Source organism: Cynoglossus semilaevis, chromosome 9 (assembly GCF_000523025.1).
Source record: "Cynoglossus semilaevis isolate Cse_v1.0 chromosome 9, Cse_v1.0, whole genome shotgun sequence".
In the NCBI taxonomy this organism is placed as follows: domain Eukaryota; kingdom Metazoa; phylum Chordata; class Actinopteri; order Pleuronectiformes; family Cynoglossidae; genus Cynoglossus; species Cynoglossus semilaevis.
The window spans coordinates 9,125,349-9,152,246 of record NC_024315.1 but is presented as its reverse complement, the minus strand read 5'-3'; the positions used below and the strand labels follow the sequence as shown (position 1 = coordinate 9,152,246).

Sequence of the window (26,898 nt, the reverse complement as noted above, 5' to 3'; positions counted from 1 at the left end):
CCTTTACGCGCTTCCAGGTGAGTTATTTCTACAATTATTATTCACTGTTAAGCAAAGTAAACGGAATAGACTGTTAGTCGATCAGATGTTGTTCTTGAGTATTCGATAAACGACTTTGTTTGCTCAGACTTTTGCTTGGGCTTTAAAAGATTGTGCAGATGTGAGTGAGCGCACAGAAGTTGTAAAATGACGCAAGACCTCAGACTGTAGATCTACACCGAGTAGAAAACCCACCCGTTTATCAATGTTCGGACGTTTCTTAAGTTCGTTTCTTGTTCTTTTCTAACCCTTCTGTGTCTAATTTTAAAGTTAAGTTGAAAACTAACACCAGAGGTCCCGTGTGACGGAGCGACAACCAGTAGGAAATGCTTAAGCAGAGTCCAAACAAATGCGCCTTTCTTTTCCGCTGAAAACCAATGGTTCAGTCGGACGACGTAACATGATGGGCGCCGACCGAGTGTTGGATTCAGACGTTTTTATTATTATTATTAATGATAATTTTATTTAAATGGTCGACCTAACGGTTGAATACAAATTTTTCAACTTTTTTTTAACTTGAAGCGGGAACTCACTGTGTATGTTTGTACTGGGGGCTGTTAGGGCGAGTTAGGGCTTGTAGGCGACAGTTTCCTCCCTCTCCCCCCTCCTCCCCCTCCTCGAGACAGTGTTTATTTGGGACAGATGTGTCTTTTCGGAGATCAGCGGCTCAGTCTCTGGGGGTTACTGGTGGTCTTATGGAATCCATATGGAGTTTGCATGATCTCCACATGTGTACGTGGGGTTTCTTTGGAACCCGTGGTTTCCTCCCACAATCAAAAGACATGCAAGGTTAGGATATTTGGACACTCTTAACAGACCATAGGTACAAATGTTAGTGTGAATGGTTGTTTGTATCTATATGTGACCCTGTGGTGGACTGGTGAACAGGGTGCCGTCGCCCAATGACTGTGGGATTGGCACTGAACAGTAGACGATGAATGACTGACACTGGTCAATCTGGTCATTAGAAAAAAAGTGAACTAAAGACTGTAATCCTCCTGATTTAAAAGTCAATATTGATTCTCGTGGAGTGTCATTAGGTCTCATTAGGTTTGAACAACCATGTGGTTAACCTCTGCTATTAACAAGTTACACCCAACATGTACAGAGGTTAATATGAAGGTTGGCCCCACCCCTCTAAATTGGAGAAATATATAACTATACTGTCTTGCAAAGGTGGGGGTGGGAGGGTGGGTGGGTGGATGCTTCAAGATTCAATTAAGTCAGACTAAAGAGAGTCCTTGTGAATGCACTTTAGCACTCTGCCTGGATGCTGAAACGTCTTCTAAAATGAGGCTGTTATTGAAAGAAACATCTTCAAAGTGCGGTTTCTTCGGGTGTGGCTATAAAGTACTTTAATAGCAGAATTTTAACCCCCCCACAATGGCCAGTTGTTCAAAGTTAGTTTCCCCACAGAGTTTGTGTGGTAAGGCTGATAGCAGCAATGCCTCCCTCTGTTCAAAATCGTGTGAAGGAATGTCAAGACAGAGGAGGGATAAGTTGACGACTCCCTGACAGCCTATTAATGTAGAGGGGTTTAGAAACCAGACAGAAACTTGGCATCTATTACAACAAGATTCAAAAACACCATAGCCACAGATAACCCTCCATGCTGCTCCTCATCACACTGCACATCACCACCATAAGATGCATGTTTTCTGTGGAATGCAATTTGCCAATATTTTAAAAAATATGTGTGAATACTATATGTCAAAAGCATTAGGATTAGTGGCAGGAATTTTCCTTTAATTAACTTTACCAAACAAGGAATGACTCGACTATTATCCTTTTTTGCAATAATGCTGATTTGTCTCTGGAGGTTTACATACAGATGACTAGCTTTAGGCCCACAATAATTTGCACAGTTTAAATAAATTATCGTGTGTTTTTTTAAATCCTTATTCCCACTGGACCTCTTAAGAAAGATGTTGCAGCAGACAAATATTCTAAAAGAAATAAGTTGTAATTACTTTTTAACAGTGCATTTTTGAGCCGCACATTATTTGTCTGTGATCAGCCACAGCTGCTCTGCTCTTTGCTATAAAAGTGCCTTAAAATGGACTGTTGGTGTGTGCGTGAGGAGGGAGGCGCAGTAGTGTGTGGATGTGTGTGTGCGTTTGTGACCTAAAGCCATGTCAAGATAATAACTCTCAGAGAGGTAACCCCAAAAGTTTCCCTCCAAATGAACACTGATCGTCCAGGTGTAATGTCTTGTTGAGCTGTAGTTTCATATTCAACAGTAAGAAGGTGTTCGGCAAAATAAATCATTTCCTATTTGACTATTTTTTATTGGTGACACAGCTGGGGAAAGTTTCCTTTTGATATTTTTGACTAGTGGACTTTGTAGGAATTACATCCATTTTAATAAAGGTCAGCAGAGTTTTAAAGATGTAGGAGTGTTTTGGGATATTTCCATGAATAAAAGAATCAACAGAAAGTAATAATGTCGCAATTATAGCATTAGTTAACATGTTGCATCCAAAAAACAGCCTTAAGACACTTTAGAGAGTAGTGAGGAAATCCTGTCCTTGCAGGGGTAGATTTCTATCACTACTTCTTGTAACTTGGTTTTCCGGAGTTTGTGTAACTATTCCACATCCATTAAAGCTGGAGGCAGCAGCAGCAGCAGCAGCTGAAGCAGCAGCAGCAGCAGCAGCATGTCTGATGTGCTTCTCCGTTCTTCTATGGCAACAGGTGTTCTCTCTCTGTTGCCAGCACACACATAAACTCGGCCTCTGCTGCTTAGAGCTTTATGCAAAGTACCTCATGTTTAGCTCCTTTGTATTCTCATGCTAATGAAATATACACAGATGGAGCTCAAAGCAAATACGGTGCAATAAAAAATGTACTTTGAGAGATACTTGGTAAATTAGAGAACTTGACTCATTGACTTTGTCACCATCAGACCTCCAGGGAAAAAGACAAAAAACAAAAGGGTGAGCCACCAAATGTTGTCTGGTTTACCTCTGCAGTATTTTAGCACCATATCTGTTGCTTTTCTGCCTCTGGACAGTCAGTTCAAATAGATGCTGCTTTCAGACAGGGCAGCTTAAATTATTAGACAGTCTAAAGTGATTTGGAGTGATCTATAAACACTATGTGTGCCTGTCTGTGTGTGTGTGTTTTGTTCCCTGTAATATGAGATTTTATTACTTCCTTCTCCATGCTCAGTAAATACACAAAGGCGTGCATCTGTCTGTGTCTTTGTTATTAGTTTTCAGAAAGCCAAAATGTTAGTGCTGGGTGGAATCATTCTTCTGCACGTCACCACCATCATCCTGCTCCTGGTGGCCACCATTGATAATGTGAGTGGACTTGATTTTTCTATTTTTTTTTTTTCACACAATCATACTTTTAATCTTTATTCAATCCATCGCAGTCAGACATGAAAACATTCATTGCTCAAATTCCAATTTTATGACCACAACAGAAATATATTGTCCCATGTATGTGTAAATACATAAATACAGATCTATATGTGTGTATGTATATATATATATACATATGTATATATGAAAAGTGTGAGATTTTCATATACGACTAGATATATTTTATCACCTCCGTGTATTGATGTCGTAGTGATGACCTGATATGTGTGTTCATTTCTCGTGCTCTTTTGTGTCTCCAGGCCTGGTGGATTACTGACACAGTGTCAACTGACTTGTGGGGCAGATGGGAGCTGTCTAACAATTTGTGGCATTTCACAAACTTGAAAAACTACCCAGAGGGTAAACTCTTTACCTTTGTTACAACTGACACTGATCTTACTGCACTGCTACCAGTAACTTCTGCTATGTTTTATTTTTACTCTGCTCAGCCTGAAGCCTTACAGTAGGCGTCAGCGAAGAGAGGGGGCAGGGCAGGGACGCTGCTAATAAAGTTGCATACACAGTGGCTTAACCTTTATTATTATATTTAGAACATTTTTATGCCGGTCATATCATTTTAATAAAGGCCTCGAATTACGAGTGCTCAACCGAGCTCCATTTTTCCACTTGACGCTGTTGCGCTCACTGTCCCTTGCTGTTTTTTTTTATAACAATAATATAAAATGTTTTCTTAATTATTATTATTTTAGATTATTTATATATTTGTTTTTATCTATGTTTTTTATGTTTAGATGGAGGGAATTTTAATTTAATTAATTAATAGTATATTTGTTGGGGGGCTGGAACGAATTAATTGGTTTTTAGTTATTTTTAATAGGAATAGGAATAATATAAAACATGTCACAATCAGCTTACTTATCAGCTTTAAAATATGTCACAATCAGCTTACTTATCAGCTTACTGTTGATCGTGCAGAAACCAGTCAGTCAAACAACACCACACCTCTTACCTGGAAACAAGGACAGGAATGAACACTGAATTCACATTAACTCAGGAACTGGGCTGCGAAAACCGTGTAGCTAGTGCTGCAGAGTGCTTTAATCACTGTTGTATTCGGGCTGCATTTTTACAGTTGGGGTTGGACAGGATTAACAACAACACTGCTGATTGTAATGTAGTTATAAATCTCATTTTGTTCATAACTGACTGACTCCATTTTGTTTTTGCTGCAGATTATCTCCAAGCGATCCAGGCCACCGCTGTGCTCTCCTGCATTTTTGCCATTCTGGCCTTGTTTGTGTTTGTGGCCCAACTTTTCACCCTGCCAAAAGGCCAGAGATTCACCTTCACTGGCATTCTGCAGCTAATTGCCTGTGAGTAGCGTGGAGTCAAATGTCCGAGTGGACAGCTGTGAGAGGCATTGATCCAGCAGCCTGTTTGATTAACCAGTGTTTGCTGTCCAACGTAAACAGCAATGTGACTTAACGTGTCTTCTAAAAGGTTAGAGCAGAGGAGAGTGTTTTTCAAAATCCACAAACACAAGTGTCTGGTTCTCCACTTTAACAGTACATATGTACAGGAGCAGATATACAGTATATTGTGAAGGGGTTATGTAGAGCAAAATGAAAAAAACAAATGGAGAGCATTGTGTTTGCTCACTGCCATTAATTCTTGTTGTACAAGAGGTCAACAATTACTATCAGATTAACATAATGAGAAACTGTTTGCTCACTGCCATTAAGTCTTGTTGTACAAGAGGTCAACAAATACTATCAGATTAACATAATGAGAAACTTTGGTCCAACTCACACATGGTTAATCCATCGTCAGTTGACCTTGTTGTAACACAGCACGTATTTAGAACATAAAAAACACAGCACATAATATCATTAATTAATGTTTTCTCATTAGTGGTCCCAAACTAAAATGAGCCGGGGGGCGGGGTATACCGTTGCCCATGACATCTCATTGAAGGACCAAAAATTAACAAGAGAGGGTCAGGTGACATCATAATGACATATAGTTCTGGGCCACATGTGGATGGTTTGCAGGATAAATTTGGCCTCGGGGCCAAAAGTTTGAGACCATGTACTAAACCGTGCATTAACACAAGGAGAGGCGTGTAAGTGTCTGTACAGTAACTACGTTCTCTCACATTACTGAGTTCATTTGTATTCTGTAAGTAACCGGTTCATACTGTGCTACACTTGTAAGGATATTTTGAGCAACACAAAAGGTGAAACCCATGCTCTAACCCTCTGACTCCACAGATGAGCTTGTGCTGTAGCAGCCACGCTGGACTGTGTTGCATCAAACTGTCTTTTTTTTACTACTCGCGGCGCACTGTGAGCTGCAGCAGCGCAATGAATGTAGAATGACCCGACGTCTCCTCGATCAGATCATCAAAAACCGGTTTACACTGGTCGTCTCGCTGACAGGTTTTTTAAATGGCAGATCATTCAAATTCTCTGTCAGCGTTCCAGGTGCCTTTGGATATTATCTCAACAGAATAAGAATGTTGTGTTTGCTGATAAAACATCATCTCGCTCAAGCTAAGACGAGGTATGACAAACACATTTGCAGGTTGAGAGCAGACTCAACGGGCTGTGAACACTGCACTACAACATTTGGAAAATGTAAATAATAATATAGATGTGTGTAGAGACTGTAATGTTATGTTCTTGTTTTATATTTAAGTGCTTTATCAAGTCTCTCAGTGATTATCAACACAGAAACAGTGGGCTGCACTGTCATGTGTCTGTAGAGTGAAGGAGGTTCTAGGATTAGAACCACAATCCTCCCATTACAACCCTGATCTTCAACCTTAGGTCGTGGGCTGCATTAAAAAAAGTCATAAGCAAAAATTAGACATACAACATATAATTTCCTGGTTAATTGGGTGATTATTGCCTTCTGTAAGAATGAGTCAATGAGACTTTGTCCGATTATTAAGAGACATTTAAACATTGTGGTTAAATACCCAGAGGTTGGAGCCGTGTCTATATAAATGCATTAGGGTTTAATCTATGAGAATAATAATAGTAATAGCATATTTTGACATTACAGTTAAATACTGTAATTATGGAATATTAGTACTGCCTTTGTCAAATACTGGAACAGTGCACCGAGCAGATTCGTTATTATGTGTTGAATTATGTAATCGTTGAATTATCAAGGTGACACTGTCATATTGCTTCCATTTTACTGCACTTGCAGTAAAGCGTCTGCAGCGTCGTCTTTGTGCTGCCTGTATAATAGAAAAGTAATTGGATCATAATTGCTTTTCCTAAGTCTGAGCGTTCTACTCTTCCGCCTGCAGGTCTCTGTATAATGATAGCGGCCTCCATCTACACTGCCCAGCTCCATGCCAGTGAAACAGAGGGCGGGTACGGACACTCCTACGTCCTGGCCTGGATCTCCTTTGTCTTCACTCTATTCCTAGCTGTGACCTATCTGGTGCTGCGGAAGAAGAGCGAGTGAGAGGAAAAAGCAACGAGGAAAAAAAACCCCAATCAGGGCAGGGTTTGGATTCTTTTGATTGGAGATTAGAGAATGGGCAAAGCCTAAAATTAGTTTAGAAAAACTTAATGGAAAAAGAAATATGTGCCTTGCATTCTTTATTGATGAGCCATTTGATCGTGTTCTGACCTTCTTTTATAAAAAAAAAAAGTCCATTAATCTAAACTGAGAATGCAGGGTGGTGTTTTGTAAAAAAAAAAAAAAATTAACAGATTGGGAGAAAAAAAAGATATTTGATTTTAAAGTGTGTGGAGAAAAACGTCCATTGTCTGTTAAAGATAGTTACGTGTAGGTTTGTGGAATTCAGTCAACACCCAATAGTTTGACATATGGAAAAGTACTTATTTGCTCTGTTGCCAAGTATGATGGCCACTGCTACATACAACACATATCCAAAGATGAAGCTACAACCAGCAGTTTTCTAGTTGCTCCCTGATTCCCAGTGAAAAGCTGGAGAACACATTTGGCCCGGTGTAAACGTGACACGTCTGCTGGCCAACACCTCAAAAGCTGTGTGTTAAATACGCCTTTATATGATTCGTATTGTTCATCGTTTACCAGAATCCCTATTGACTGATGTATGAAATCACAGATCACCGCAGGTCAGTGTGGGACAAGGCTAGCCACACTTTCACACCCACCTGTCAATGTTAACGCTAAGCTAAAGTGACATTTACTGTTTACACCGGAGTGGAATAAAATCTCTAACCTAACGGAAAAGCAAACCAGTAAAAAGAGTTTATCCTTCAATGTCAAACTACTTCTTTGGGAAGGCGGAAAGTCGGCATGAGAAGCGTTCTTGACATTGAGCAGTTAAAAATATTCTGCGAGATCAAAGTACTTGTGGTTCTGTATAATCCCATCATGTGGCTGACAGCTACTGCTGCAGATCTGCAGATCTGAGGAATGAGAAGAAAAACATACTGTATCTGTGAAGGTAGAGTGCATTGGCGGAGCGACAACATTCCTTTCTGCAGAACTTGAATCATCAGAGAAAGCCTTAATTTCCAGATTCTGTAGTTTTAATCATGTATAGTTATTTTACAACTGAAGTATCGCATATCCTTTTCATGTACATTGTAACCATTATATTTTTGTAACATTTTGTAATGAGTGTTTTTTTTTTAATCATGTTTGATTTCATGTCTGTAGTTGGCTGCTATCCTAAAAAAAAGTACATGTACTTTGTACTAGTGAACATAAAGTGAACCAGGGATGGAGGACAATGGTGTTTCCTTTCACCACATTACAGGAATAAACAATAGAAGGTTGTGTTTGTTATTATCTTGGAGTAAAAGCCATATCATTATATTAATAAAAACAAATAACCCAAAAGCATCTTCTTCTCGTCTATTAAACAATTGTACACATTTTCCTTAAATTCATCAGTCCAGTTTTGTAGCCTCACGACACAGAAAAATACTAACAAAGGTCAACACACGAGACTGAATAAGACGACGCAGTTAGGTTTTTACCAGTCTCTCAATCTGTACAACAACAGCCTCTTCACCTTTGAGTGCAAATAAGTTGACTGAAGTTTTGACCTTGAGCTTTTATAAAAGAATCAGTCAGAGACAGGAATGTTCCATGATGTGGAGTATTGTTCCCAAAGGAAATAAGAAAAAACTTTGACTAAATGCCTTGGCCAGACGGTGTAATACGCTCCTGGACCACCAGGTGGAGAAGGTGGTTCTGCTCAGCAGTCAGAAGCGGCCTGATGGAGAAAACACACATACACACACACTTTAAATGGGGAAATTCTAGTATGAGACCAATAGAAATACTAAGAAACTTTTTATTGGGATGGAAATAAATATTTTTTACACTTACCACAGCTCAGTCTGAAGAGCCTTCAGGGACTCTGTGTCTTTCTCCTGACATGCCATCTGCAAAACAAATTCACCGTCATAACTACTGTACTTATTAAGCACATTTGAACCTTTGGAGTCTGACTTAATTTATTCTTTATTTTTTAAATATTTTATTACTGACTGCCTCAGACTGAGACAGTAATAGAAAATGTCTTTCTGCAAGTGAGAAGAAAAAAAATGCTCAAGCAAATTTACGAGTCTTCCTTGAAAGCCACTAAGACCCGACATTCTTCAGTCTGAGGCAGGAAGAACAAGGAAATCCTGTGAACTGTGGATGATGAAACTCACCACAACTGACTGCAGGAGCAGGAACACATTCTCTGGCAGGAAGGTGACTGAAGGACATGAATAAACCCATGTTAATGAAATCAATGGTTAACTTTAAAATTTTACTTTTTTTAAATCAAACATACTGTTGGTTGCCATCACCTACCTTGGCTGTGAGGGTCAAAGGACTCCCACGCGTACTTCTCCAGGGTCTGTGCATGTTCTGGTAACAACTTCTGAGGTGGAGGCTGCACAAGCAATCAGTCAAGTGTTAAACTAAGAATAATATTGACATTAATTAATTCAATCTTCAACTTGCAGTCAGCACACTAGGAGGGGTTTGTCTTGTAATTTACATTTCAACCACATGAGGGACGTTTAACACCAGTAATGTCACACATGAATGTGTATGCCGATAAAGACTGGTGAAGTGGTTTGTTTTTATTCTTCAGTTTTCCATTGTTCTAAATGCATTTTCTACATCAGTTGCTGCAGATTGTGTTGCATCCATCCATAGCTTTTGTCTATAAAAATGCTAAGTTACCTCAAGCAGCATCAGCAGCAGTACCCTGGAAATTTCACATTTTGCCACAATGTCCAAAAATGCACCTTTAGGGATAAAAGAAAAAACATTCATTAGTCTGTGCTTCAAAAATCAAGTTATTTGATATAAAATTAAACTGAGAATTTGAGGTAAATATTTAACCTTTAGATTAAGTTAAAACTCAGCATTGTCTTTTAGTTAATGTCACAGTAAACAAACAGTTACGTTTAAGCCTTTAATTTTCAAGACATCATCAGAAATACAAAAGCATTTTGTTTAGAGAACAGATAAAACGAGTCTGTAGCTAAAACACAGTCTCACCAACAGGGGTACTGGTGCCTGGTACCTGCAGGCCTCTCTCCTGACACGTCAGCTGCATCTCTGTGAACATGGACAAAGCTCCATCGTAGTCACCTGCACACACACAGAGAGAGAGAGAGAGAGAGAGAGACCCACAGCCAAGTTGCAGAAAAAAAAAGTCTAAAAAAGAAAAAAAAAAAAAAAAAAAAAAAAAAAACTCTCATGAATCGGCAGTTTAAACTCACGGGTAAGAATTTTACATGTGGCTATTTCTCCCATTGACAGCAGAGCTTCGATCGGCGTCTGTGTCTGCAGCTCTGCCGCCCGCTGAAAATGAACAATGGCCTCTCCTGGTCGGTTCATCTCCTGAGAGAGATGGAAGAACAATCAGTAAAAATACTTTATATAAAATAATTTAAAAAAAACAACAATTAGAGAGACATTTTAGTTCAGTTTAATGCAGCATTAAATGATGGAATTGAAAATTTAATTTTCTACCTTAAGTGCATTTCCAAGTTCTAGGCACAGGCTGGCTGCCATCACAGGCTGGTTCATCTCTATAAACACCTGTAAGCATTTGGTAAAGTAACTTCTGTCTTTATAACCCAGTAATGTGAACTAAAGACATTTCTATACGTTTGACAGAAATCAACAAGCTGCCAATTACATTTTACATTACATTTACATTCACTGTCAAGGTATTTTTGTTGGAGTCTAACCATCTAAAAATGTCACTTTAAACCAACAACAATAGTTTACCTTAATTGCAAAGCTGTAGCAGTTAAGTGCAGCCTGAAGGTGCTCATCAAAGCCCGGCGCCTGCAGAGCCCTGTTCTCCTTCTCAGACAAGAGGAAGAGACGAGCGGCATCGGTTAATGCCAAAGCCTCTCCAGGTGCATTAAAAAGAGTCTGCTCACACCTGCAGTTAATACAACAGCTGTCAGTGCATTAGCAATAAAAAATGTCAGCGCTGTTAACGATACAGCCTCCATCAAACCTATTTAAAGCAACCGTCACATCCATCCATCTGCTATTTTTTAATCACTTGATCCTGTTCCTGCAGTGTGACGGCCAAAATAGCTAGAGAAGACTAATAAGTTAGTGCAGCCCAGTGACCTAACTGTGAAATATGTCCAACCATAAAAAAGACAAGATGAGTCTCAACTGGCATGAATGATTTATTGCCAGTTGAGTCTCAACTGGCATGAATGATTTATCATTTGTCACAATATATAATGTGATATACTGTGTGTAACCTGTCAGTTTCACTACATTTCTGTCACAGCTTCTAAGTTTAAAGGTTTCTTTTCACCAAAATTCTAAAATCTGGCTGCAGGTATTTGCTTTAAATAGTCAGAAAAAAATTGGACTATCTGCCAAACTTGAAGGATGCCTTTACTACAAATTAGAAGACTCAAAATATATACAAATGAAAAAGAGGTCTCGTCTTTACTATTAGAAAAATCTAAAAAAAAAACTAAATAAACCTAAGGATCATATACTTTCTATGCTAATGCACTCAAGGTATGTACAACACACGATTGTACACCGTAAACACAGCTGTTAGAGTTCTCTTACCGAGCCATGGCCAGGTTACAGAAGGCAGCATACTGCAGACAATCTTGCTGCTTTAGCTCCTTGGCTAACTGACCTGAGAAGATAATAATGGGGGTGAAAAAACCCGTACCGAGTTAAAATTTCAAAATATAAATTTTAAATATGCAGTATTACAAATGTGGAGGGCATAAGTTAAGTGTTGAGGTTTGGTATTTTATAGTTGTAACACACGCACTTACCAAACTGTTCACTTGCCTCTGCAACATTGGGCTTACGAAGAAAACGTCTGCACAAAAGAGTTGCAATATCAAGTCAGTGGCTGTCGTTTTTGTTGTCAAATATCAATCTAAATTGGTGCAAAATAGGCATTATTTTTGTGTCAAAAGCAAAATTATCTTTCAAACAATAGCACTTAAATTACGTCCTGCTTCCTATATATTCACTTTATTATTTACAGCATTAATCGTCAAACTAACCAATATTATTATCACAGCGTCAAAAGCACAACACAGATGTTACGAGTAATAAGCTAACAGTTAGCTTTGTATTTTAGCGCTCGTTGCCTCTGTAACATTCGTGCCCCACTGTGTTAACACATCACCTTTAATTATTTTATCATTTACACAAATATGTTCTATTAATGTTTCTTACTTTTTTAATTTATTAGACACAGCGCGATATCTCGCCAAAAAATCAGCCTCCGCAGCCATGGTTAATGCAGCAAAATAAACGCCAACACCGAACCAACCCGGAAGTTCAACTGACAGCTGCCTTGTCATTGGCTCAGAAAGCACTGGCTCGCAATGTCATTGGTAAATCCAAGCAGCAGGAGGCGTGCCTTAGTAAGGACGACAGCACTCGATTTAAAAGCAGCGATTTAAGAAAGAAAGAAGAATTTAACAAATTAAAGTCATGTTAACCTTTTTTTTTATTTCTCAAGTCACCACCAAACTAAACAATCTCACTGTAACAATTGTGATAATAATTTTCATTATATTCCAAATTCCTTTTGTGGAGGTGATATATTTGTGTATTTGACTCTGATTTACCTGATAGAGATAAAATGGAACAGAACCCAATGTTTGACAAAGACGTTATAATAAAACTGAGAATCAAAGCAAGAAAATTAAGTTTGAAATTGAAACAAGCAGAAAAAAGAACTCAGCTTTTCTACAGTTACACAGGCATTATGTGCAGTTTGTGAAGAAAACTCTAAATTTCATGCATGTTAGTTCAATCAATAGTGAATCACACTTCATTCTGTCATTTGTTTGAGTGTGAGCCACCATTACTGTTATAACTGTTACCATACTACCTTCAAAGAGAGTGCCTTTGCTTTTATGTTTATTTTTACTTCAAAAAGTCCAAACACATCATTTCACAGTCTTAAAGTTTTAGAAATTGTTCACTTTACCAGCTAATAATCCATGGCATTCTGAGATAATAACACAACAGGGTTGGATATCTACAGTATAATGTGGTGTGACGATATCCTTTTAGTATTTATAATTGAATGTTCTCATAGACCGACTCATATTCCACTGCGCTGTTCTGCTGAATCTGTTGAAAAAAAGAAGAGATTTTATCACCTCCACTCGTGACTATTTTGCACTCATAATACAGGATGTGACAAAACATGAGCGTTCACTGACCGTGTTCTGTGTTTCTGTCTTGTCAGGATTTGTTTGTATCTGGTCTTCTTCCCTGTTTCTACCTGAGAGCTCCAGTTCATCGTAAATGGACCTTGGTCGTATTTGTAGGCTCTGGGAAGGTCATTTAAATATAAGCGACACACATTCATCGTAGTACAATAATTAATGTTATTGTGATGTACTGGGTACTACACTATACTTATACTTACAGCATAGTGCGATGTGGAAGAAGTTTTCGTATTCTCAGCGCTATCTTCTTCTGTTTTTCTTCTCTTCCGTTCTTCCCGGTTCGGGTTTTGTTTCCCACCGTTGATCCAGTTCACAGTTATTTGTTCTTTCTAAAAGTAAGTGATTGGTACATAAAATGAAAAGACTGCGGTTTATGCTGGATAACTTATTACATACAACATGATGCATTTTTTGTAATGTTCCTATTTACTTCACTAATGTTTCCTACAGCAGAAGTTATGTTTTTGGTTCTTAGTTATTTAACTATTTTTTTTCTTAAAAGTCACATTTTTAAGCTATTACTTCAAAAGCAAAATTGTTATTTGTAATTAAAACAGTCTTATTTCTATCTTATTTTGATAGTTTGTCAACACCTGCACATTCCAGAAGCTTCAGAGATGATTTGTTGTCTCATATTGTTTCAAATGTCAGCTTTTCTATTTCAATGACTAACCATGATTATTTCCTTTTCAAACAATCAGTGATCTATATGTTAAATCAGAAGCGGGGCAGCACGTCTTTTCTTAACTTCTGTCTCTTACCCAATTTCCTGTGAAGACATAGAGTGATCCCAGCACACTGAAAACCAGCAGCAGGCCTGTGAGAATGGACAGAGTGATGAACTCTGTGTAGTCCAACGTCGTGGTATCTGTGTAGCCATGGTCTACAAACACAGAAAGTGTTCAGGGTGTGTGTTAGAAACACATCATTCCACTTGACAAGTATAGCAGCATCAGTATTAGGACGCCATTTACTACTACTGCTATGCTGAGAAATACGATACTGCTCACAACAAATGAATAACAAAAAAAACTAAAAATCTAGGGAATATTATATAATAATATATAAATATTTATAATACATAAAAATAATATAAATAATAGGGAAGTATAGGGAAGAATAAAAAAATATTTCCTTCAGAATATTATGTATATCATATTATTTTCACATTATTCGTGGAATACTCCTGGAAAACATGATGCGAAACGACCCAAAAAAACCCTCTTGCGACTCACCTGAGGGTCGCAACCCAGTCTTTGGGACAAATGCATTAAAGAATGAAGAACCTTTCAAAACAATTTTTGGTTGTTTTATTGTCGACCTTCCAACAACTCACCCCTCGTGTCGACTGTTTTAGTTTTTTACATCATCTCTAAGCTGGAGGCCAATCTGTCTTTCACTAGAGCGATAATAAAAGTATCATTAATTATATCCACATCAAAATGACTACAGATTTCACATCACTGTGTAGAGGCCCACACCACACTCTGTGAGAGCTCAGATGAAAACAAACAAACAAACAAACAAATAAACTCAAAGCACACATTATCCCAGAAGGCATTTGAACTGAGTTTTGACTTTTGCATAGTTTTCCTCAACATTTTGACTAGTCACAAATAAAATACAGATATGAAACCATCGGAATGATTCATTTCAACATTTTGACTATTCACAAATAAAATACAGATATGAAACCAGTGCATTTTCATTCCAGCTGTTATTTGTCTTTCTGTTTCTCCAACAAACAGAAAATGCGTTTTTTTTTTCCATTTACACTTCCTCGTCTCTTTTACTCACCTCTCACTAGTAGAAACCAGTACACCTTGGCTGTTTCATACCAGCAAACGTATTCTCCAGACTCAATCAGGTTTATCAGTTGAATTGTCTTTTTAAACTCTTGATCTTGGACGGGAGTCGCAGGGAGGTTAGATCTGTATATTTTTTGGCCGAGAGGATTAAAGCATGTCACAAAGTTGGCGCTCATGTTTGCTGGTTTGTGGATCGTACATCTGATGTCCAGATTGTCACCCCTCAGTGCCACATGAACAGTACTGTCCAGAAACAACACTGTGAGGAGCAGAAACACGAAGAGTCGTGGAGATTTAGTGACATAGTAGATAATTTAACATTTTCACAGTTAAACACCAAACTTTTGTTAAATTGGTCAGATAGTTTTACAAAGTACATACAGGTTAAAGATGAAAACAAACACATTCAAATAAATATAAAAAATAGAACAAACAGCGACGTTGCCATTCCAGAGAGATGATCAAGTCTTATAGTAAATATTTATCCAGATGTGAATGTAAAAAGTACTTGGGAATAAAGGTGACTTACTTGGCCTGCTTATTTTTGCATATACAGAAGAGAAGAAAAACGCAGACATCCACACGACCACGAAGAAAGAACTATACATTGTCCTCTGCAGCAGTGAATGTTTCCTGAACTCTCGAGACTTTCGTGTTCTTCTCCAAGTGCACAAAAGGTTGTTTTATGTTTCCTGTTTCAGACAGAGTAACTTCCTTAAAGTGTACGTTATTTGTTTTTCACAATCCTCACACTTTTGGGTACAAAGAGCCTCACAACTATGTCATGCATTCATTGGGACAATTGGTAAAGGTATAGTACAAATACGCAGCAAAGCAAAAAAGAAAGGTTAGGAGTTGAATTTTAAAAAAAAGAAGAAAGTTACATTTAATTATCAATCTTAGAGATATAAAATGAACAAAGAGAGAGTTCTTGCTATTTATGTGATGACATCATGTGTTTTTAAGACACACACACACGCACACACACACACAGTGTGTGACAGAGAGAGAGGGGGTGGGTGGTCTGGAATTCAGCAGAAAGTGACATATTGCCTGTTGATAATGTGAAGCAGCAGTGGTTGCTGGTGTGACTCCTTCAATATTCTACGTTTGCCAGGCGAGGTGCACAGATGTGGACGTGTGGCAGATCATTCATTTCTCCGTCTGCTTTTATTTCTGCCCTCACGTCACTTCCCCTTCCTCTTCCTCTTATCATGACATTTTCTTTTCTTTTTTTTTTTCCTTTATGGCTGGATCAGAAGCCAAGAGTGACCTCAGCGTAGTCACGGAATAAAAAACAGACAGGGAAGAGTGGAGACTGAAATAACATCTGGATACCAGTGACTCACTGGGTTCTTTTGATCCCACTCCCACAGTTATTATCTTATCTTATCTGTTTTTTAGGGAAGTGAAGCCTTTTTTATCTCCCTAAATTTACTTTGACAATGAAAGTACATTTCACATCCACAAAGCAGCTAAATGTGACATCACGGCTGCTTTAAAGGGAATGGACTCTTAATGTTCGTATCTGTCAAAGGAGCAAAGACTTGATCTCTTTGTTTGAACTCGTGTTTGTTATACTGTGTTACAAATACAGAGGAGTTATAGTTGTTATGCTGCATTTTATTTGAACTTGATTTGTTTTCATTACAGTGAAAGAACACAGTTGTTTAAGATTGTGTGTGGTGTGATTTTGAAAGAATAATTATTAGTTGAAAAAATATTTGTATGAGCAATTTTTTTAAATTATTTTTAAAATATTTTTTTAATAACTAGGCATTTCAGGTGACCCCGATGGGTGACCCCACATGGGGTCCCAAACCTAAGGTTGAGAAACACAGGTCTGTTCTAATAATAATGTTATTTGTTCACAATCAAATAGCTGAACAATAACCAGGCTGCATCACAAACTGTGGGATTCTTGTACAACTATTTTCCCCCTGCTGGTAAAACAGAACATCAGGTCTAATTTAGTTATAACACTTCATATTTGCATAGAAGAATAGTCTGATTCTCTTACAGTTTAAAAATGCCCAGAAATATTAGCACAGGCAACATGACAGGAACCTTTATAACAATCAAATACATCCCACATCATCAGTAACAGATTTAGGAAGCTCTGGTGCTGGGGTGAGCAGCTGCCTGAGGTTGGAGGGGCAGAAAATGTGAAGCACAAGGAATGAAAAACTCCATAAGTCAAGTCATGAGGAGACCACACCACAGTTCTTCAGAACGAGTGAAGCAGCAGCCACTGATACTGAAATATATGTCAGCTTCTCAACAAAGAACGGAGCAACAACTGACTGTGGACTGTGATCAAATATATAACAATACATGTAATACAATTATGTGAAACAAAAGGAGGTTTTGTTAATCTGTCAGCAGATACTCGTGTGCGTGTGTGTGAGTGATAAAGATAGATAGAGAGAGAGAGAGAGAGTGAGAAAGAGAGAGAGCAGAAAGGAGAGAGGCGTGTTTTGTGGTGCACGCAAATAAAGACTTTTCATCGTTTCTAGTCCCACTCGACTGCACTGACCTAATAATAACCTCACAGCTGTCAGGAACTAATCAGAGAAAAGAAGGGATAAAGAGATAAAGAAGAAGAAGAAGAAGAAGAGGAATCAGGACTAAATCTGAGACTGGAAGCATTATTATCATCATCATCATCATCATCATCATCATCGTTACATTTGTCCTGTAAGTAATAATGTTTGTATTTTTACTCTTTCTTTCTTTTTACTTTTTCTTTCTATTTGTCTAAGCAGGGTGACAACTTTTTCTTTCTATTTGTCTAAGCAGGTAAAACAATGGCTACCTGGGTATAAAATACAACTACATCTGTGGTTTAAATATATATTTTTATATTGTAGTCATTAATAAACTGTGTCTTTGGTCAGATATAAAGACAGTTCCTGAGACTATCGTCAACTAAAATTCCTCAACAATGAGTCGCTGCCTTGTTATTGTCCATTACGTTGAACATATGCCATATGGATGCAATACAGCTTTTTTTCCCCTTGTAGTTACCCTCCTGTAGGGGGCAGTGTTTTAACCCCCTCTCCTCTAGGATGTTTTTTTTTGTGCTCATTCTTGAGTTTGTAGATCAGAATGAGCAAAAGAAAACAACATCTGAACTCTTCCTTTTCCAGATTGGTCTTTTTCGTTCCAACTCTCGACTGTTACACCACCAAAATCAAAGACTTTTTAAACTGATTAACGGTTTGATTTGTGGTTTAAGAAGCAGCGTCTCAGAGACCTCATCTCTCTGCTATGTTTGCAGAATCAAGTGCAGAGACGTGATGACACAGTACATGCTGCAGTACATGAACTGCAGATCAAAATACTACAATAAAAAAAGGAGTAGCAGTCTGCTCTCTGAAGAAGACAAATCGTTTAAAATACAAGAAGTCTTCGACTCGGAAGTCCGCTCCTACGGTGCGATGTAACTCGATTTTCGCCACAAGTCGGAACTCACATACCATAAATAAATACCCATGTCGTTCAACTATGCTAGCACAGTGCTAACTTGATAATCTTGGATGTAAAGACACCAGAAGAGCCTGGGAGCCATGATGAAGGGCAAAAAACAACACAAACAAAAGAAGATGGCTACGACCTGTGAATGTAAACAAAGCCGTCTTCCACGTGTAGCACCGCGTAACACTGATCCGTCTGCTCGTCTCTGCCAACTACCGTATTGCTTGTGTGAAATTTGTTTTAACGCCGTACGTCTGAGTGATGGAACAAGACTTTATAAATACTTTTATGGGAGTTGAAAAAGAGAGCTTGGAGTTTGGTTTGTTGTGAGTTGTGTAAATCTGTCACTCTCTCTCATCAGCCTGAAGACCAGAGGTCAGGTCAGCCTTGACATATTTCTGGACGTGGATCTTAAGGGACTTTGGTTTACTGTACTTACCAGGTGACAGACCGACCTGCTGTTGGATCATATTGGTAACCTGGGCCTTGCTTGTGCTCAACTATGTGATAGTACTAAACAGAAGGGCAGTGGACAGTTGTTTGTGTTTCACGTGTGTGCGGCTCTTGTTGCTTGATTAAGAGTGACCTCTGGAGGCGGTCAGCCCTGGGTTGGAGGCCTAAAAACAGCAGGACATAACTGTTCACGGTGGTGGTTGATTTTAAAAACGATTCTTTGAATTCCAGCCGTCAGAGAACAAAGTATCGTTCTTATTTTTACAGTCATTAAATTGTGTGATTTTTATTTGTCTCTCTGACCTCTCCGTGTCCCTGCTGTGTTCTCTGCTGACCCACTGTCACCCTCCCTCCGTCCACTCCCTCTCCTCTCCGATCCCATGCTTGTAAAATAAATGACCAAAAGCTAAAACAAATAGCAACTCTGCAACTTGTCAGAAACATGTGGAAGACAAATTTGTGAGAACCACACACAAGGCTTCGTTTAGGAAAAAGTTGCAAGACGGAAAAATCTGATTTTCACCTCCAGCGTCCACTTTTAGGATTTAGCCATCAGCTAAAAAGCCATCAAAGATAATAAGCAAAAACAGAGAAAAACATGAGAAAGTGATGCAGAGAGAACTGTTCCAGCTGTGGAGACATGTGTTTGTGTTTATCTCCAAACACCATCAGGCCGGTGTCCCATCACCACCACTCAGAGGTCAATGTGGGAACTTTCTGATTTTTAACTTTCTTTTCAGGTCTGTGTGCTGGTCATGGCTCCTCCTCCTCCTCCTTCACCTCTGATGCTCCTGGTGCTGATTACCATGGGAGCTGCCAGCAAAGAGAATGAACTGGATTACGGCCACTGGAACTACAGAGAAGGATGTGAGTCACAGCATCGGGTTTGATCACTAATGCTCTGCAGATCTCTGAGGGACAACGAGTTTGAAATCATTATTTATAAAACAGAAAAACTGATTTATTTGTTAACACAAATAAAAATCAACAGTTTTGTAGAAACAATTTATAAAACTAGCTTTTATTTCCTTCTCTAAATCAAAGCCTGATGGTGTTTTGTTTCGCCTCCAGCGGAGAGTGTGAACGTGGCCTCGGTGCGCAGTGTGACCAGAGTTTTGGACGCCTGGGGAAAACGCATCTTTAATGAGATCAAGACATTACTGCACTCTCAGCCCAACACACTGCTGCCTGACTACTCCAGGTAATGACGGAGTACTGCGAAGTACTGCCTGACTACTCCAGGTAGTACGGAGTACTGCAAAGTACTGCCTGACTACTCCAGGTAGTACGGAGTACTGCACTGCGGCCTAGTAAAAGATAAAACTGACTTCATTCGACCCACACACATTCTCACAGGTCTTTGGTGGTGAGTCTGAGAGTCTGTCCAGACTAAAATACCTTTGAGTATTTTCGGAGTTATCCTAAGATGTGACCTACATTCTGGGCACCTGGATACCAGATGTGGCCCAGTGAAGGTCCACCCACTGCTGTCATATGTTATCTTCATTAAAGTAGAATTTGCACAGTTGGAATTAAAGGTAACTAGTGAAGTGTCTAGAGCGGGGGTCACCAACGTGATGCCCCCAGAGGTGCCCACAGAGTATGTTCTAAAAATAAAACTATACTATTTATTATTAAATAGTTCTGGAAGTTGGTATCAAACAAGTAGCTCTTTGTGTTAGAGCAGGGGTGTCCACAGTTGTTCTCAGTTCAATCAGTGAAATGATTTCCCCAAATCTCATGTTATAACATGTTATGTTGTTCCTTAACCCACTGTTTCTTAATGTTGACAGAAATGTGAAATGAACACGTTGCTATGACGACACCTTTATAAGCACGCCTTAAGCCCCAGTAACAATTTTTTTTTAAAAACATTTTGATGTTTTTTAAAAAAGGTACATTTTATGCACTGCATAGTAAAGCCTGGAAATATAATATATAATATAGGATGTGACCAATAGAAGTCACCTAACTATACAAGCCTTATGATACATCTCTATAACAAAATAAATACAGTTTAACAAAGGACACAATGTGGCCAAAGAAAGACAACATCTGGGAGAAGGATATGTGTTTTGTGTGTTTGGTTTTGCCTTTTTTGTTTTTTCGTCATAAAGAAACACTTTTTGACGGTTTTCCAAATGCATTCGCCGCTGGTCCTGAGCCTCCTCTCCTCAACCTGCAGGGTGCGCCCTCTGTCCGAGTCGCTGAACGACCTGTTCAGAGAAGTGTCTCTGCTGCACCGACGCATCACCGAGCTCTCCCATCGCCTAGCAACACTGGAACCCTTCCTCCGTCACCACGGCTACAGGGAGGAGGTGGATGTACAGGTGGAGGGCGGCCCGGCTCTGGACCCCGAGAGCCTGAGAGCAGAGCTGCAGAGTGTGGCCCGAAACAGCTCAAGGACGGGGGTGAGGGGCACCCCCCTGAGGGGGAGCCGGGTGGTGAGGAGACGACGAGTGAGAGTCCTGAATGGAGTGATGCTGGATCACAGCGACAGATGAAGAGATGGACACAGAGGATTCTTCAGTACTTCATAGTTACAGCGTGTGCATACATGTAGATCAAACCGCTGTAGAAGGGAACTTTAATATAGATGAGGTTTAACAGGTACACATACTCTCTCAATGCAGAATTGGATTTTGTACATAGTAAATGTAAATGTAAAAAAATGATGAAGCCATGTGGTTACACAGAATCAACACATTTACAGAAGTAAATTCATTTTTTTCAGTTTCATTTTAAACTTAGAATATGAAGTAATTTGCAGTTTGGATTCATTGAGACATTTGTTTTACAGTTTTATTTGTATTTTTATTCAAATTTCATTTCCATGTACTGGATCTCAAATAAACATAAATAAAAAGTATAATATATGGTTTGAAACCAACTGCAGTCATTCATATGTAAAGTTTATTATTTACATTTTTATTTGTATTTTTATTCTCAAATAATCTCAAATAAATATAAATAAAAAGTATAATATATGGTTTGGAGATATTCAACCACAAGGTGTCAGTGTCTACCTGCTCGTGTAATCCTGTGTGACACGTCGCTGATTCGTGGAGGGTTCGATCTTCTGTCGTTGCTCGTCGGATCCAAGTCACTGCCCTCTTCGGCCCAGCAGGGGGTGTCTCATATCTGCCAACATAATTATACAGTTGCATTGTATGTGACGATAATCTCTCTCTCTCTCTCTCTCTCTCTCTCTCTGTGTGTGTGTGTGTGTGTGTGTTGTGGGCACGGTTAAAACTTTATGCCTTCATTAAAACTTTGTCCGGCGTTTCTACAGCAACCAGCTCCTTCCTGGTCTGCTGCTCGGTCCACATGTCCTCCTCACACTTCACTCTGTCTTTCCCTTCATGTTCACTGTTGTTTTTTTTTGTTTTGTTTTTCTTTTCAGACGCCTGCTGCACAACTGGTAAAACGCGCCTCTTGTTTTGCTGATGCGCGCCTCCTTTTCACATTCTGTAATCTGTACATCAACTACCTCCTCCTCCTCCTCCTCCTCCTCCTCCTCTGATGTATCTCTCCGTCCCCCTCCCTTTCTTTCTCGCTCCTCTCCACACTGCTGTGTGTGGGTGTTAAGCTCAGGCTGTACTTTCCATTTTGGTACTGTATTGTGGATGCATTGTTGCATGCAATCCAGTTAAGATGCTGTGGGAATACTGTATGTTTCCCTCTCTCTCTCCCTCTCTCTCTCTCTGTGTACACCCCCCCTTAAAGAAAAGACTTCTGGAATAGGAGCCAGTTGCTAGGTAACGGTTAATTGTCAAGAAGTAGTTACATGTGTTGCGATGCATCCCGAGGTTGTGGGTTTCGGTGCAGGGATGGCAAAAGCAAAGCAGACGCCTCGGTGAGAGAGAGAGAGAGAGAGAGAGAGAATAGGAGAGTGAACAGAGGGTGGATTTTTAGAGAGCAGACTAAACTGATTAAAAGATTATTCTTACAGCCTCACCTCCTGTGTTTCAGCCAGTCAGGATGCAGACAAAAACTCCTCGACCACATCTATATCAGAGACACTGATGCATTTCCAAACCTGTTATGTGGTTTCCTTAAATAACTCCTGTTGCTGTAGGAGGTTTTTCAGAGAGGGACTGGGGAGAGAGAGGAGGGGAGAGGAGGGGAGGGAGAGAGGGTTTGATGGGTTCTTTGATCTGTGCTCAGCTTGGTTTTTCATCACCTCTTCTTTCCCCCTGAATCCACAGCTCAACACTGCCCTCCACCTCCTTTGGGTCAGTGTATCTTTTTTGTTCTCCTCCAGCTTTGGTCCCCGCAGAGGAGAAAAGACGGACGATGAAGTGAATGAGGACGCGTGACATCACTGTTCTGCAGTTGTCATCAATCACTTACTAATTAACTGGGAGTCACATTAACGGGATCTTCTTCTATGGTGCAATTCAAAGTCAGAGATAAGGATACGTCCAACTGTTAATTCACCAGGCACCGCTCATACAAATACCTGATCGACCAATCACAAAGCAGCAACCTGATGGACTCAGACACGTTGACGTGGCTGAGATGACCTGCTGCAGTCAGAAGAAAAACATCAGAAAAGTTTAGGACAAGTTCATTTAAAGTGACCACGGATGAAAATCTAAAAAGGAGAAAATATCATGTCATTTATCTGGAAAACTCATTCATTCCATGTCAGGGAATAATGGCTAAACTAAAATTAGCTGAAAGGATGGCATCAGTAAGTGTGGCTGTAACTCAGCGGTTACTGCAGTTGCCTTACAAAAATGAATGGTTGAAGGATTGATTCTAGCTAGTTTAATGTTATATTTATACCGGTCGCGACCCAGTCTTTGGGAAACAATGGGTTAACGATACAAGTTGGACATTACGTAACATTTTGTCACTGACTGCCTTTATTCCTATACAACATGTTGTCCATTCCTCTGATGTCCCCTGTCAAATTGCTCAGATTTCTCAAATAATGGCTCCAGACCTTAGTCCTATTAAAAAGCTTTGAAATGTCACGGCACTTGAGATTCGTGTCCGAAATGTGAGGCTTTTTAATCTGCAGTCAGTGTTCGATTCCTTTACATTAACATGGCAAGAAATGTCTCCACATTTTCTTCAGCAAAACTGGCGAAAAGGATCGGCGTCAATCTGTGGTCAATACAAATAAAGCAAAACATGCTTGAATGTTGTTGTTTTTTTATTTATACTCAACACTTTTATTCCAAAGAGACAGAAGAATAATATTTCCCAGCACTGATTTTCACACGACTGTGTTTTCTTGTTTTTAAATATTACTAAATATTCAATCAAATTTGAAATACTCTCTTCACACAAGTACTTTCCCTCCATACAAAAAATGTGAGGGTAAACTAGGTTTCTGTTGTATGTACATTTTTCACAGTCTGTACAGCTCAGGGATGTTGTTCAACTGTCTGGAGCAAAACAGGGAGAAAAAACCCTCCAAAAATGCTTACTTTTGTGCTTTCTGTGTACCCAGCTGCGTTTTTCAATTTGTCCTGTGAGACAACATCCGTCCAAGTCTACAAATGAAATTAAAAGGGGAAATAAAAACACATTAAGAAAACATTGACTTCTGAAATAAGCACGGTGGGAAATGATTGCACAAGTCCTGGCCTGAAGTCGTAACAAAAGCAATTTTTTTCTGGGGGGAACCAAACCAATCAAAGACGTATCCCAAATAGATCTATTCTCTGTTTTCTACGAGTTTTTCTTTTTGTTATCAAAAATCCATGAGCTGGAGGTAAAATATTTACATCTTTTTTATAATACACCGACAACAAATTGTCATCTCTCTCTCTCTCTCACACACACACACACACTCGGCCTCTCCCCCGTATGAGCACTCACAGAGGTAATCAAGCGTATGAATCCAGGCACATACAATAACAGGAATAATGAGATATATTTAAAGGATAAAAAACAAAACAGTAGCTATCGGAAGTAAAGAGGTCTTTTCAGCGATGGATGTAGTCAGACCTTAAAAAAGCATTTACCAAAAAATAATAAAAAACCAAGAAAACCAAGCCTTGTATAACAGCAACAATAAAAAAGTTTTTTTTATCCTAGTTTAATTTTTTTTTAGAAATTAATTTAGTCATATTTATTTGATTAAAGCCAAACCAAACTGTTAAGATTTGTGTCGTCTCTTGCACAAACAACCACACACGCGCACTAACAGTACCACATGGACTACCATCAGTACCAGTACCAGAGAAAGTAATAAAACTTCACATATCGCTGGAAAATGCCCAAACTTTTCCAAGCTAAAGATTAAAAAATGAACAAGAACAACTTATTCAAAAATAAATGTCAATACATGCAAGTTCTTCTTACAAAACCCTAAGTATCATACACACTGACTGGTCAAGAAGGAGAAGGTTTGAGAGTGATGTACAAAAATTCAATGATCTGTCAGATTGTGCTTTGATCTTTACCACAGCAGTCGCTTTAAAGTCAGCTCTGAGTGGCAATAAATAACATTAAAATTCTGTGTAGTTTGTTTGAAATACACACCATACGTCATAAATGGTTTGCATTTGTCTGTATAATGTGGCCAGTGTGTCTGATGTTATTGGATTTGGTCTCATATGGCGTATGTTTTGTTTTTTTTACCACCTGCTTTTAATTCCCTTCACTGATTTACTCTTCGCTATTTTTTATTTTTTATTACTCACAAATAATACAATAAAGAGCGGAGAAGAAATGTTAGCCTCCAGAGAGAAATTACATTTTCGTACATGTGATTATTTTGTCTTTTTTTCCCCCTTCTGTGTAGAATATGAGTCAGAGCATCATGGGAGAAAAACAATCACTGTGATCTGATAATAAAAGCACTTTCCTTCTATGGCTGAAAGACTTTGTGTGTAATCAGCATTTTGTGGAGAATCAGATCAGATGATTCACAGTCTCCGTTTGAAACGTCTAAAACTTATTATGAAGCTATAAATAACATGTGGGTCACTGACGGAGGAAGATCTAACCTGGCCGTGTCCACGCAGCTCCTCAACGAGACGCCGCGGAACACGATCACGATCTAAGTTTCTGTGTTAAAAGCTGGCTCTTCTTATCTTCGGACAAAGCCAGAGCTATCTTCGTCTCTGATTTGTCCCAGTTTCTTTTTTGTTTTTATGCAAAGATAAGCTAACCGCAATAACTGATAAAAATCAGTCCTGCTGATCACCCTCTCTCCCAGCTCTACATGTTTTTCTCAATTTGTCGAAATGTTCCTTTACAGCGCAGCAGGAAACCTTTCTGTCCACTGTGTAGGTTTTTAAAAAAAGTTAAAAAAAAAGTGTTTGATCTGATTTATCAGCCCAAATCCCATTGGGATGTGGAGGCGATTTGATTTAAAAATTGGTACTGTGTCATGTTTATGCGAAAAATTAGGGAAAGGAACACTTTCTTTTGAAATGTAGCTGTAAAAAAAAGAAACCGTCCATCGTTTACTCCCATTGAGGCGTCAGAAGAGACATTTCATTTTCATTTCTAAAGTGTTATTTCTTCTTAAANATCATGGCACTGTGGTTTTAACCCTTGTAATCCTGCTGTTTTTTTTCCACTGTTGGGGTTGGGGAGCGTTAATGCAGCAATTTATGTTTCTTCCACTACAAGAGCTCTGTCTTTTCTCTGTGTGTTTTACTGACTGGTCAAAGCCTATTGTCCTGAAAAGGCTCTACTCGCACACTTTTCTTGTTGTCGTTGTTGCATCTATTCACTTGAATAAACCGATAGTTTATAAGAGGATCTGTCGACTGAAAGAAAAGAGCTTTTCTTTGTGGAAAATCAGTGTTAATCCTTTAAGGCACATCCAGCTCAGAATGTGAGACCCTTTTGGTACTGCCCAGCAGAAAAAAAACCCCAGAGCAAACGGCAAATCATTATTATGGTGATGTTGTTCGGTAGCTGAAAGAAAATCCCACTTTGGAAATTTGTACTGAGCAAGTCATGCCTGTCACATACACTTCACAGCACTCCAAAGAAAGAAGTAAAAAAAAAAAAAATCAAACATGGAGAATAAATAGCAAAGAAGAGCCCAAATTACAGGAACCCACCCCAAACCCCCCCCCCCACCCCAAAAAACCTCCC

General features: G+C 39.1%; 2 protein-coding genes across 2 annotated transcripts; one reads left to right on the top strand and one right to left on the bottom strand.

The window, feature by feature from the left end:
• The first annotated feature begins 6 nt into the window (after nt 1-6).
• Nucleotides 7-7,092, top strand: LOC103383794 (epithelial membrane protein 1). Its single transcript, XM_008317089.1, has 5 exons — nt 7-17; nt 3,254-3,344; nt 3,668-3,767; nt 4,601-4,741; nt 6,688-7,092. Exons 2-5 carry the CDS (start codon nt 3,270-3,272, stop codon nt 6,846-6,848), a joined length of 477 nt encoding a protein of 158 aa, XP_008315311.1. The 5' UTR covers nt 7-17; nt 3,254-3,269; the 3' UTR covers nt 6,849-7,092.
• A 799-nt stretch (nt 7,093-7,891) lies between these two features.
• On the bottom strand, nt 7,892-15,622 carry f8a (coagulation factor VIII associated). The gene is made up of 17 exons (XM_008317088.3): nt 15,425-15,622; nt 14,885-15,154; nt 13,849-13,970; nt 13,288-13,416; nt 13,079-13,189; nt 12,078-12,986; nt 11,666-11,712; nt 11,448-11,520; nt 10,629-10,788; nt 10,368-10,436; nt 10,115-10,235; nt 9,891-9,983; nt 9,570-9,634; nt 9,192-9,273; nt 9,047-9,093; nt 8,718-8,773; nt 7,892-8,601 (listed from the first exon to the last, which is right to left on the bottom strand). The coding sequence occupies exons 6-17, from the start codon at nt 12,203-12,205 to the stop codon at nt 8,520-8,522; spliced, it is 1,023 nt and encodes a 340-aa protein (XP_008315310.2). The 5' UTR covers nt 12,206-12,986; nt 13,079-13,189; nt 13,288-13,416; nt 13,849-13,970; nt 14,885-15,154; nt 15,425-15,622; the 3' UTR covers nt 7,892-8,519.
• Nucleotides 15,623-26,898: the final 11,276 nt, after the last annotated feature.

Coding starts and splice junctions, on each gene's coding strand:
- f8a (XM_008317088.3), bottom strand. CDS start 12,205: ATGACAAGGCAGCTGTCAGTTGAACTTCCGGGTTGGTTCGGTGTTGGC. Junction 10,437..10,628: donor GCTACAGCTTTGCAATTAAG/GTAAACTATTGT, acceptor AAATGCTTACAG/GTGTTTATAGAGATGAACCA. Junction 9,274..9,569: donor TGCTGCTGATGCTGCTTGAG/GTAACTTAGCAT, acceptor TTGCTTGTGCAG/CCTCCACCTCAGAAGTTGTT.
- LOC103383794 (XM_008317089.1), top strand. CDS start 3,270: ATGTTAGTGCTGGGTGGAATCATTCTTCTGCACGTCACCACCATCATC. Junction 3,345..3,667: donor TGGTGGCCACCATTGATAAT/GTGAGTGGACTT, acceptor TTGTGTCTCCAG/GCCTGGTGGATTACTGACAC. Junction 4,742..6,687: donor CATTCTGCAGCTAATTGCCT/GTGAGTAGCGTG, acceptor TTCCGCCTGCAG/GTCTCTGTATAATGATAGCG.